At 47.6% G+C, this 14,497-nt stretch overlaps 1 protein-coding gene across 8 annotated transcripts in view; it reads left to right on the top strand.

Annotated features, from left to right (window-relative positions):
* Window positions 1-7,969: 7,969 nt before the first annotated feature.
* AQP10 (aquaporin 10) overlaps window positions 7,970-14,497 on the top strand; it is a 29,850-nt gene continuing 23,322 nt past the window's right edge. For 6 of the 8 annotated variants that reach the window (XM_056546507.1, XM_056546511.1, XM_056546512.1 and 3 more), the window contains exon 1: window positions 7,970-8,309. Coding sequence is in view for 1 of the 8 variants with exons in the window: in XM_056546510.1 (XP_056402485.1) it covers window positions 8,165-8,309 (145 nt within the window). In the remaining 7 variants the exon portion in view is untranslated. Of the gene's footprint in view, window positions 8,310-8,417; window positions 8,639-14,497 lie in introns of those variants that run through there. The other 2 variants (XM_056546509.1, XM_056546514.1) reach the window with 1 other exon arrangement.

The raw sequence follows: 14,497 nt of genomic DNA on the forward strand, positions 1-14,497 counted from the left end.
AAATTATACTTTTTGTACCGAAAATCACCCTGAACCTTTTTTATTTTTCCGTATACAGGGTTATATTGGGGCTGTTTTTTGCGCTGTCATCTGTAGTTTTTATTGGTGCCATTTTTGTTTTGATGGGACATTTTACGCAATTCTGGACTTAAAGGAGTACTCCGATGCTCGTTTTTTTTTTAAGGGCAAACTAAGCCTAAAACAAAGTTATATAACATTGTAAATGACTTACCTTATCCATATGGCTCTTTTCCATTTCTTCTCCGACCGGAAGCTGGCTCCTTTTTTTTCAATCCATGACGCTCGACCGCTGCTTCTTAGGTACCGCCGCCATCTTAGCCCAGTGACTCATCGCCCCATGAGTCACTGCGGGCTCTGCCGGCCTCCCAGTCCCAAGTTGGCCACTCCCCATCTCAGTAATATATTCATATATTCGCAGAGCTGAGCTGCCATAGGCTCAGCTCTGCAAACGCCTATCTCTGCGCTGCCTTCCAATCAGCGCTTACGTTCTGGGCATGCGCAATCCTCCCTTTAGGCAGGAGCTGGCCGGATGTCAGGAGCGGGCATGCTGGGAGATGTCGTTTTTAGCAGAAACTTCGGGCGGCCATAAGAGGAGAACGGCTGGGCCATTTAAGATGATTGAGGGGTCGTTGAAAAGGTAAGTTAATGGGCTACATTGTGGTGGTGCATCGGAGTACTCCTTTAAGTATTGATTTACGTTTACACCATTGACCCTGCGGTTTAGTGTTATATTTTTATAATTCGGACATTTACACACGCGGCAAAACCCCGTATATTTATTTTAGTGTAAATTATTTTATTTTTTAAAAATGGGAAAAAGAAGGGAATAAACTTATTAGGGAAGGGGCTTACTCACATTTTATCTTTTTTTAAGAGACTATTAAATGTAATCCTTAGATTGCAAACACTGAACAACATTGATTGGAGCGCCGGCAGGGAAGAGGGATGAGACTTCCATCTGTCCTAACAGCTGATCAGGACCCCGCGATTACACCATGAGCGCCTTCCAGAGAATTTCACCTCCCGAGTGTGCTTCATAGAACGAGCGGACGCAGGGCGTACACTTATACCCTGCGTCCTTAGGGTGCGTTCACACGCGCAGATTTTTTAGCGGGTTTTCCGCTGCGTATTTGAAAGTGGGCGGGCTCTGCTCGGCTGTCCGCAGCCTATTTTCCGCAGTGTAATGTACACTGCGGAAAATCCACCGCAAGCCCCATTGAAGTCAGTAGGGACTGTAGCGGATTTTTCGCAGCGTAAATTCCGCCACGGAAAATCTGCTGTGGACAGCTGAGAAGAGCCCGCCCACTTTCAAATACGCAGCGGAAAACCCGCAAAAAAAATCCACACGTGTGAACGTACCCTTAAAGGGGTATTCCGCCCAAAGGATAGGGGATAAGATGTCAAGATCGCCACGGTCCCGCTGCTGGGGACCCCTGGGATCCCCGCTGCGGCACCGCGCTATCATTACAGCACAGAGTGAATTCACTCTGCACGTAATGATGGGCGGTACAGGGGCCGGGAGCATCGTTACGTCACGGCTCCGCCGCTCGTGATGTCACGGCCCGCCCCTTTCAATACAAGTCTATGGGAGGGGGAGGGGCAGTCGTCACGCCCCCTCCCATAGACTTGCATTAAGGGGACGGGCTGTGATGTCACGAGGGGCGGCGCCATGACGTCACGCTGCTCCGTCCCCCGTATCGTCCGTCATTACGCACAGAGCGAACTCGCTCTGTGCTGTAATGATAGCGCGGTGCCGCAGCGGGGATCCCCAGCAGCAGGACCGCGGCGATCTGACATCTTATCCCCTATCCTTTGGATAGGGGATAAGATGTCTAGGGGCGGAGTACCCATTTAAGGTGTTAACTGAGCTGATACCATAATTACCTGAACAACACTCAATAACACGCTGACACCTGGGGTACAGGATGATGACACTGGGGGTACAGGATGATGACACTTGGGGTACAGGATGATGACACTTGGGGTACAGGATGATGACACTTGAGGTACAGGATAATGACACTCGGGGTACAGGATAATAACACATGGGGTACAGAATGATGACACTTGGGGTACAGGATGATAACACTCGGGGTACAGGATAATAACACATGGGGTACAGGATGATGACACTGGGGGTACAGGATGATGACACTCGGGGTACAGGATAATAACACATGGGGTACAGGATGATGACACTGGGGGTACAGGATAATGACACTTGGGGTACAGGATGATAACACTCGGGGTACAGGATAATGACACATGGGGTACAGGATAACACTTGGGGTACAGGATGATGACACTCGGGGTACAGGGTGATGACACTCGGGGTACAGGATGATAACACTTGGGGTACAGGATAATAACACTCGGGGTACAGGATGATGATGACACTTGGGGTACAGGATGATGACACTCGGGGTACAGGATGATGATGACACTTGGGGTACAGGATGATGACACTCGGGGTACAGGATGATGATGACACTTGGGGTACAGGATGATGACACTCGGGGTACAGGATGATGACACTTGGGGTACAGGATGATGACACTCGGGGTACAGGATGATGACACTCGGGGTACAGGATGATGACACTCGGGGTACAGGATAATAACACTTGGGGTACAGGATGATAACACTCGGGGTACAGGATAATAACACTTGGGGTACAGGATGATGACACTCGGGGTACAGGATGATAACACTTGGGGTACAGGATGATAACACTCGGGGTACAGGATGATGACACTTGGGGTACAGGATGATAACACATGGGGTACAGGATAACACTTGGGATACAGGATGATGACACTCGGGGTACAGGGTGATGACACTCGGGGTACAGGATGATAACACTTGGGGTACAGGATGATAACACATGGGGTACAGGATAACACTTGGGGTACAGAATGATGACACTCGGGGTACAGGATGATAACACTTGGGGTACAGGATAATAACACTCGGGGTACAGGATGATGACATTTGGGGTACAGGATAACACTTGGGGTACAGGATGATGACACTCGGGGTACAGGGTGATGACACTCGGGGTACAGGATGATAACACTCGGGGTACAGGATGATGACACTCGGGGTACGGGATGATGACACTTGGGGTACAGGATGATGACACTCGGGATACAGGATGATAACACTTGGGGTACAGGATGATGACACTCGGGGTACAGGATGATGATGACACTTGGGGTACAGGATGATGACACTCGGGGTACAGGATGATGATGACACTTGGGGTACAGGATGATGACACTCGGGGTACAGGATGATGACACTCGGGGTACAGGATGATGATGACACTTGGGGTACAGGATGATGACACTCGGGGTACATGATGATGACACTTGGGGTACAGGATAATAACACTCGGGGTACAGGATGATAACACTCGGGGTACAGGATAATAACACTTGGGGTACAGGATGATGACACTCGGGGTACAGGATGATAACACTTGGGGTACAGGATGATGACACTCGGGGTACAGGATGATAACACTCGGGGTACAGGATAATAACACTTGGGGTACAGGATGATGACACTCGGGGTACAGGATAATAACACTTGGGGTACAGGATGATGACACTCGGGGTACAGGATGATAACACTTGGGGTACAGGATGATGACACTCGGGGTACAGGATGATGACACTCGGGGTACAGGATGATGACACTTGGGGTACAGGATGATGACACTCGGGGTACAGGATGATAACACTCGGGGTACAGGATAATAACACTTGGGGTACAGGATGATAACACTCGGGGTACAGGATGATAACACTCGGGGTACAGGATAATAACACTTGGGGTACAGGATGATGACGGATACAGGATGATGACATTTGGGGTACAGGATGATGACACTCGGGGTACAGGATGATGATGACACTTGGGGTACAGGATGATGACACTCGGGGTACAGGATGATGATGACACTTGGGGTACAGGATGATGACACTCGGGGTACAGGATGATGACACTTGGGGTACAGGATAATAACACTTGGGGTACAGGATGATAACACTCGGGGTACAGAATGATAACACTCGGGGTACAGGATGATGATGACACTTGGGGTACAAGATGATGACACTTGGGGTACAGGATGATAACACTCGGGGTACAGGATGATAACACTCGGGGTACAGGATGATGACACTTGGGGTACATGATGATAACACTCGGGGTGCAGGATGATAACACTCGGGGTACAGGATGATGACACTTGGGGTACAGGATGTATGACTGCTGTACAGTGTATGTATGATGGCTGTATGACTGCTGTATAGTATATGTATGATGGCTGTATGACTGCTGTACAGTATATGTATGATGGATGTATGATTGCTGTACAGTTTATCTATGATGGATGTATGATTGCTGTACAGTATATGTATGACTGCTGTACAGTGTATGTATGATGACTGTATAGTGTATGTATGATGACTGTATGACTGCTGTACATTATATGTATGATGGCTGGATGACTGCTGTACAGTATATGTATGATGGCTGTACAGTATATGAGTGACGGATGTATGACTGCTGTACAGTGTATGTATGACGGACGTATGACTGCTGTACAGTATATGTATGACTGCTGTACAGTATATGTATGATTGCTGTACAGTATGTGTGACGGATGTATGACTGCTGTACAGTATATGTATGACTGCTGTAAAGTATATGTATGATTGCTGTACAGTGTATGTATGACGGACGTATGACTGCTGTACAGTATATGTATGACTGCTTTACAGCATATGTATGACGGACGTATGACTGCTGTACAGTGTATGTATGACGGACGTATGACTGCTGTACAGTATATATATGACGGATGTATGACTGCTGTACAGTATATGTATGGCGGACGTATGACTGCTGTACAGTGTATGTATGGCAGACGTATGACTGCTGTACAGTGTATGTATGGCGGACGTATGACTGCTGTACAGTGTATGTATGGCGGACGTATGACTGCTGTACAGTGTATGTATGGTGGACGTATGACTGCTGTACAGTGTATGTATGACTGCTGTACAGTGTATGTATGGCGGAGGTATGACTGCTGTACAGTGTATGTACGACGGACGTATGACTGCTGTACAGTGTATGTATGATGACTGTATGACTGCTGTACAGTGTATGTATGATGACTGTATGACTGCTGTACAGTATATGTATGACTGCTGTACAGTATATGTATGGCGGACGTATGACTGCTGTACAGTGTATGTATGACTGCTGTACAGTATATGTATGACTGCTGTACAGTGTATGTATGGCGGACGTATGACTGCTGTACAGTGTATGTATGGCGGAGGTATGACTGCTGTACAGTGTATGTATGGCGGACGTATGACTGCTGTACAGTGTATGCACGACGGACGTATGACTGCTGTACAGTGTATGTATGATGACTGTATGACTGCTGTACAGTATATGTATGACAGACGTATGACTGCTGTACAGTGTATGTATGATGACTGTATGACTGCTGTACAGTATATGTATGGCGGACATATGACTGCTGTACAGTGTATGTATGACTGCTGTACAGTATATGTATGACTGCTGTACAGTGTATGTTTGGCGGACGGGTGACTGCTGTACAGTGTATGTATGATGACTGTATGACTGCTGTACAGTATATGTATGGTGGACGTATGACTGCTGTACAGTATATGTATGACTGCTGTACAGTGTATGTATGGCGGACGTATGACTACTGTACAGTATATGTATGGTGGACGTATGACTGCTGTACAGTATATGTATGGCGGACATATGACTGCTGTACAGTGTATGTATGATGACTGTATGACTGCTGTACAGTATATGTATGGTGGACGTATGACTGCTGTACAGTATATGTATGACTGCTGTACAGTGTATGTATGGCGGACGTATGACTACTGTACAGTATATGTATGGTGGACGTATGACTGCTGTACAGTATATGTATGGCGGACATATGACTGCTGTACAGTATATGTATGGCGGACGTATGACTGCTTTACAGTGTATGTATGGCGGACGTATGACTGCTGTACAGTGTATGTATGATGGACGTATGACTGCTGTACAGTATATGTATGGTGGACGTATGACTGCTGTACAGTATATGTATGGCGGACATATGACTGCTGTACAGTGTATGTATGGCGGACGGACGTATGACTGCTGTACAGTGTATGTATGATGACTGTATGACTGCTGTACAGTATATGTATGGCGGACATATGACTGCTGTACAGTGTATGTATGGCGGACGGACGTATAACTGCTGTACAGTGTATGTATGATGACTGTATGATGACAGTATATGTATGATTGCTGTACAGTATGTGTGACGGATGTATGACTGCTGTACAGTATATGTATGACTGCTGTAAAGTATATGTATGATTGCTGTACAGTGTATGTATGACGGACGTATGACTGCTGTACAGTGTATGTATGGTGGACGTATGACTGCTGTACAGTGTATGTATGACTGCTGTACAGTGTATGTATGGCGGAGGTATGACTGCTGTACAGTGTATGTACGACGGACGTATGACTGCTGTACAGTGTATGTATGATGACTGTATGACTGCTGTACAGTGTATGTATGATGACTGTATGACTGCTGTACAGTATATGTATGGCTGCTGTACAGTATATGTATGGCGGACGTATGACTGCTGTACAGTGTATGTATGACTGCTGTACAGTATATGTATGACTGCTGTACAGTGTATGTATGGCGGACGTATGACTGCTGTACAGTGTATGTATGGCGGAGGTATGACTGCTGTACAGTGTATGTATGGCGGACGTATGACTGCTGTACAGTGTATGCACGACGGACGTATGACTGCTGTACAGTGTATGTATGATGACTGTATGACTGCTGTACAGTATATGTATGACAGACGTATGACTGCTGTACAGTGTATGTATGATGACTGTATGACTGCTGTACAGTATATGTATGGCGGACATATGACTGCTGTACAGTGTATGTATGACTGCTGTACAGTATATGTATGACTGCTGTACAGTGTATGTTTGGCGGACGGGTGACTGCTGTACAGTGTATGTATGATGACTGTATGACTGCTGTACAGTATATGTATGGTGGACGTATGACTGCTGTACAGTATATGTATGACTGCTGTACAGTGTATGTATGGCGGACGTATGACTACTGTACAGTATATGTATGGTGGACGTATGACTGCTGTACAGTATATGTATGGCGGACATATGACTGCTGTACAGTGTATGTATGATGACTGTATGACTGCTGTACAGTATATGTATGGTGGACGTATGACTGCTGTACAGTATATGTATGACTGCTGTACAGTGTATGTATGGCGGACGTATGACTGCTGTACAGTATATGTATGGTGGACGTATGACTGCTGTACAGTATATGTATGGCGGACATATGACTGCTGTACAGTATATGTATGGCGGACGTATGACTGCTTTACAGTGTATGTATGGCGGACGGACGTATGACTGCTGTACAGTGTATGTATGATGACTGTATGACTGCTGTACAGTATATGTATGGTGGACGTATGACTGCTGTACAGTATATGTATGGCGGACATATGACTGCTGTACAGTGTATGTATGGCGGACGTATGACTGCTGTACAGTGTATGTATGATGACTGTATGACTGCTGTACAGTATATGTATGGCGGACATATGACTGCTGTACAGTGTATGTATGGCGGACGGACGTATAACTGCTGTACAGTGTATGTATGGCGGACATATGACTGCTGTACAGTGTATGTATGGCGGACGGACGTATAACTGCTGTACAGTGTATGTATGATGACTGTATGACTGCTGTACAGTATATGTAACCATGCCTAATAAAAAGTCCCATAGAATCCTTTATCCTTCTTTACCTCACGTATTTATTCACCATTTTCCCGCCTGTTCCCTTCTCCGCTCAGTCCAGACCAATACAGGAGTCACGTGACCCCACAATAAACAGCGCGGGAAGATCCTGTTCGAACGCTCCACACGGTTACCATGACAACCACTCCCGCCCTTTCCCCTATTGGTTATTACCTCACACACTGCGGAGCGGCCGCTCAGTGATGAACGGGACATTTCTCCGCCACATTCATCTACATAAACTACAACTCTCATCCTCCCCCATCCCGCACCTGCCGGAGACGCTGTGGAGCAGGATGAGTAGTAGTCCGGGACAGAATACACAGGCCGCCATGACTTCCGCCTCCAGTGAGTAGCGGAGACATAACAGGAGCGGGTTATTCCCGGAGAGCGGGAGTTCTGAAGTGGGAGGAGTTAAGCGCTGATCACGTGACCACAGACGCTCTCCCCTGCGTGTCCTGTATGTGAGGAGAACCTGAGCGCGGGAGAGGTCAGGTGATAGTGTAGAGTGTAATAGATATGTATATATTTATATAGAATATGGCGGCCTCACAGCTCGGAGGTAACAATCCTGTCATGTGGAGATGGCTTCCTGTGACCGCTGATATATGTGAGGGGATGGACTGTGTTTATGAACAGGGATAATACACCAGATGTAATGACGCCATATTAGTGAGGTAAATGCTGCTATTGTAATGGCCCAGAGAATAATGACGGATTATATCATATATATACTACGTTGTATTATAGCGTATTTATGACCGCCATACCGGTACAGAGCCACACATCTGAACCGTTAGGGGATAAGGTGGTGTTCCCCGACCGGGAGGCCTCCAGCTGTTGCAAAACTACAACTACCAGCATGCCCAGACAGCCGAAGGCTGTCAGGGCATGATTGGAGTTGTAGTTTTGCAACAGCTGGAGGCTCCCTGCTAGTCGGGAGCTGGTGAAGGACGTAAATATACGTCCTGTGTCGTTAAGGAGTTAAACATTTTTAATCCTTCCAGTACTTATCAGCTGCTGAAGTTGAGTTGTTCTTTTCTGTCTGACCACAGTGCTCTCTGCTGACACCTCTGTCTGTGTCAGGAACTGTCCAGAGTAGGAGAAAATCCCTATAGCAAACATATCCTGCTCTGGACAGTTCCTGATAGAAAACCTCTCCTGCTCTGGACAGTTCCTGACACAGACAGAGGTGTCAGCAAAGAGAACTGTGGTCAGACAACAAGAACAACTCACCTTCATCAGCAGATAAGTACTGGGAGGATTAAGATTTTTTTAATAGAAGTAATTCACAAATTTTTAACTTTCTGGAGCCAGTTGATATGAAAAAAAAAAAGTTTTTTTTCCTGGAATACCCCTTTTGGGTATTACAGCGATTTGGAGCTGTGACGGAAAATCTCCAGAATACCATATTAAAGCCATTGTAATCTGCGGAAAACCTGCCCATATGGGCGCACCCTAATGCAGTTTCCCCCAATCAGGGTGCCTCAAGCTGGTGCAAAACTACAAGTCTCAGCATGCCCGGACAGCCTTTGGCTGTCCGGGCATGCTGAGATTTGTAGTTTTGCAGCAGAAGGAGGCACACTTTTTGGCAAAAAAAAAAGAGATCAAACAGAAGGTATGTCTTTTTGAAGTTTTCATGCAGATTTTTTACACAGCAGTAAGCAGAAGTATAAATCATTTCTCGGTTTCCTATTTATGTTTTTGAAACTGCAGCATTTTTACAAATAGCTCTGTGTATGATGCTTCCCTTTAACCCCTTAAAGACACAACACAATTTTTGTGTTTCAGTAGGGGGGAGATTTATCAAAAACTGTCCAGAAGAAAAGTTGCCCATAGCAATCAATCAGATGGCCTCTGCAAAATGAAAGAAGCGATCTGATTGGTTGCTATGGGCAACTTTTCCTCTGTACAGGTTTTAATAAATCTCCCCCATAAGGCTGCATTCACACCATGATTTGGCATACAGCATCTGGATCTGGTGGGAGAATTAAAAAATCGACTGCTGCCATATCCATGCCGGACCCGTTTATTTAAATGATGATGTCATGTTTTCTGATGATGTCATGTCTCCTGATCACTGATGTCTCCTGATGATGTCATGTCTCCTGATCACTGATGTCTCCTGATCACTGATGTCTCCTCATCACTGATGTCTCCTGATGATGTCATGTCTCCTGATCACTGATGTCTCCTGATCACTGATGTCTCCTGATCACTGATGTCTCCTGATCACTGATGTCTCCTGATGATGTCATGTCTCCTGATCACTGATGTCTCCTGATCACTGATGTCTCCTGATGATGTCATGTCTCCTGATCACTGGTGTCTCCTGATGATGTCATGTCTCCTGATCACTGGTGTCTCCTGATGATGTCATGTCTCCTGATCACTGGTGTCTCCTGATCACTGGTGTCTCCTGATCACTGGTGTCTCCTGATGATGTCATGTCTCCTGATCACTGGTGTCTCCTGATCACTGGTGTCTCCTGATCACTGGTGTCTCCTGATCACTGATGTCTCCTGGAGATGTCATGTCTCCTGATCCCTGATGTCTTTTGATGATGTCATGTCTCCTGATCACTGGTGTCTCCTGATCACTGGTGTCTCCTGATCACTGGTGTCTCCTGATCACTAGTGTCTCCTGATCCCTGATGTTTTCTGATGATGTCATGTCTCCTGATCATTGATGTCTCCTGATCATTGATGTCTCCTGATCCCTGATGTCTTCTGATGATGTCATGTCTCCTGATCACTGATGTCTCCTGAAGATGTCATGTCTCCTGAAGATGTCATGTCTCCTGATCCCTAATGTCTTCTGATGATGTCATGTCTCCTGATCACTGATGTCTCCTGATCACTGATGTCTCCTGAAGATGTCATGTCTCCTGATCCCTGATGTCTTCTGATGATGTCATGTCTCCTGACCTGATCACTGATGTCTCCTGATCACTGAGACCTTCTGATGATGTCATGTCTCCTGATCACTGATGTCTTCTGATGATGTCATAGAGCTGGGCGGTATGACCAAATATGTGTTTCACGGTATTTTTGTAGCTTATGGCGGTTCCACGGTATATAACGGTATTTCTTTCACCCCCCAAATCATGTGACCCGCCAGTGCTGTTCTGCTCCCCCCCCCCCCCCTCCCACCATACTCACATATGTCACCCAAAGCACTGCCCTCCTCCTCTTTGTTGGGGGCCGCCGGTGCTGGAACGCTATACTGTACGCCAGTGGTCTCCAACCTGCGGACCTCCAGCTGTTGCAAAACTACAACTCCCAGCATGCCCGGACAGCCAACGGCTGTCCGGGCATGCTGGGAGTAGTAGTTTTGCAACAACTGTAGGTCTGCAGGTTTGAGACCACTGCTGTACGCTGTATCCCTATGCCCGGGCTGCAAAAGATAAAGAAAATAAACTTTAACTTACCTACGTCAGCCTTACGCTGGGGACGGGAAAGTCGGACAGCCGTCAGCCTATCACCGGCCGCAGCGATGTCCCGCCCCGGCCAGTGATAGGTTAAACACACTGTCATGTAAGAAGCCGGCCAGAGCTCCTTACATGACTGTGGGCTCAGCCTATCACTGGCCGGGGTGGTTCATCGCTCCGGCCGGTGATAGGCTGACGGATGTCCGACGTTCCCGTCCCCAGCGTAAGGCTGACGTAGGTAAGTTAAAGTTTATTTTCTTTATCTTTTGCAGCCCTGGCTTAGGGATACAGTGTACAGCAGTGGTCTCAAACCTGCAGACCTCCAGCTGTTGCAAAACTACAACTCCCAGCATGCCCGGACAGCCGTTGGCTTTCCGGGTATGCTGGGAGTTGTAGTTTTGCAACATTTGGAGGTCCGCAGGTTGGAGACCAGTGGCGTACAGTATAGAGTTCTAGCGCCGGTGTGAGGTGAGATTTCCGAACCCATGCAAAAACCGAACCGCTCCTCCCCTCAGCGAGGGCAGAGCCCGAAGGCGCACATCTGCAGGAGATAATTAAGCCACGCCCCTTAGGTTCAGAAATTTCACTTCAAACCCCCCCCCCCCCCCGCTCTACATTACACAATAAGACACAGCAGGGGATCTCACCACACACCGGCGGCCCGCAACAAAGAGGAGGAGGGCAGTGCTTGCGGGTGACATATGTGAGTAGTACCCTGCTGGGCTGATAATTAATTGGGGGGAGCAGAACAGCGCTGGCAGGTAGCATCATTTGGTGGGGGGAGCAGAACAGCGCTGGCGGGTCACATATGATTAGTTCCCCAATGTGGGGATAGCGCTGCGCTGGGCTGATAATTCATTCCCGAGGGGGAGGGGCCCAACCGGTATTTCGGTATGGGAAAAATTCATATCGTGCAGCCCAAAAATTTCGGTATTCGGTATGAACCGGTATACCGCCCAGCCCTATGTCATGTCTCCTGATCACTGATGTCTCCTGATGATGTCATGTCTCCTGATCACTGATGTCTCCTGATGATGTCATGTCTCCTGATCACTGATGTCTCATGATGATGTCATGTCTCCTGATCACTGATGTCTCCTGATGATGTCATGTCTCCTGATCACTGGTGTCTCCTGATCACTGGTGTCTCCTGATCCCTGATGTTTTCTGATGATGTCATGTCTCCTGATCATTGATGTCTCCTGATCATTGATGTCTCCTGATCACTGGTTTCTCCTGATGATGTCATGTCTCCTGATCACTGGTGTCTCCTGATCACTGGTGTCTCCTGATCACTGGTGTCTCCTGATCACTGGTGTCTCCTGATCACTGGTGTCTCCTGATCCCTGGTGTCTCCTGATCACTGGTGTCTCCTGATCACTGGTGTCTCCTGATCACTGGTGTCTCCTGATCACTGGTGTCTCCTGATCCCTGATGTTTCCTGATGATGTCATGACTCCTGATCACTTATGTCTCCGGATCACTCATGTCTCCTGATCATTGATGACTCCTGATCACTGATGTCTCCTGATGATGTCATGACTCCTGATCACTGATGTCTTCTGATGATGTTATGACTCCTGATCACTGACGTGTCCTGATGATGTCATGACTCCTGATCACTGACGTCTCCTGATGATGTCATGACTCCTGATCACTGGTGTCTCCTGATCACTGATGTCTTCTGATGATGTCATGTCTCCCGATGAATGCCTACATTCTTTATAGTAGGCTTAAAGAAGCACAACTGCATTAAAAAAGTAGGAAATAAAAAAGTCTCCACACACAGGAAAGAAATAGCAGGTAGGTATAAAAAAAAGAGACTACTTGGGTTGTGGAACCTAATATAGTAATCCCCTAAATGGTTAGAGTGGAAAAAAGTAGTCAGCAGTCACCCAGTTAGAAGTAAACGTCCACTTTATTAATTCATCTGTAAAGAGGTGGTCCAGTGAAAAACAACTATTGCCTCTCCACGGGATAGAGGATGTGTCTGATCACGGGGGGTCCGACCACTGGGAACCCCTGTGGTCTTTTGAACGGGACCCTTACTCTCTGAAAGGAGCACTAAAGAGACCCGAGTGCTGTACTTGGTCATCTCCGGCGCTCCCATAGAAATTAATGGGGTGTATGCCGTCTGTCTGTAGAGCACAAGGACAGAGCTGCAAAATGTATGTTAGTCTCTCCGCCAGTCAGTCAGCCTAGTGCTGACCATGATCTCTCCGCCAGTCAGTCAGCCTAGTGCTGACCATGATCTCTCCGCTAGTCAGTCAGCCTTCTGCTGACCATGATCTCTCCGCTAGTCAGTCAGCCTTCTGCTGACCATGATCTCTCCGCTAGTCAGTCAGCCTAGTGCTGACCATGATCTCTCCGCCAGTCAGTCAGCCTTCTGCTGACCATGATCTCTCCGCCAGTCAGTCAGCCTACTGCTGACCATGATCTCTCCGCCAGTTAGTCAGCCTGCTGCTGACCATGATCTCTCCGCCAGTCAGTCAGCCTAGTGCTGACCATGATCTCTCCGCTAGTCAGTCAGCCTACTGCTGACCATGATCTCTCCGCTAGTCAGTCAGTCTACTGCTGACCATGATCTCTCCGCTAGTCAGTCAGTCTACTGCTGACCATGATCTCTCTGCCAGTCAGTCAGCCTAGTGCTGACCATGATCTCTCCGCCAGTCAGTCAGCCTTCTGCTGACCATGATCTCTCCGCCAGTCAGTCAGCCTTCTGCTGACCATGATCTCTCCGCCAGTCAGTCAGCCTACTCAGTCAGCCTGCTGCTGACCATGATCTCTCCGCCAGTCAGTCAGCCTACTGCTGACCATGATCTCTCCGCCAGTCAGTCAGCCTACTGCTGACCATGATCTCTCCGCCAGTCAGTCAGCCTACTGCTGACCATGATCTCTCCGCCAGTCAGTCAGCCTACTGCTGACCATGATCTCTCCGCCAGTCAGTCAGCCTACTGCTGACCATGATCTCTCCGCCAGTCAGTCAGCCTACTGCTGACCATGATCTCTCCGCCAGTCAGTCAGCCTAGTGCTGAACATGATCTCTCCGCCAGTCAGTCAGCCTACTGCTGACCATGATCTCTCCGCCAGTCAGTCAGCCTAGTGC

Source organism: Hyla sarda, chromosome 11, assembly GCF_029499605.1.
Source record: "Hyla sarda isolate aHylSar1 chromosome 11, aHylSar1.hap1, whole genome shotgun sequence".
Taxonomy (NCBI): Eukaryota; Metazoa; Chordata; class Amphibia; order Anura; family Hylidae; genus Hyla; species Hyla sarda.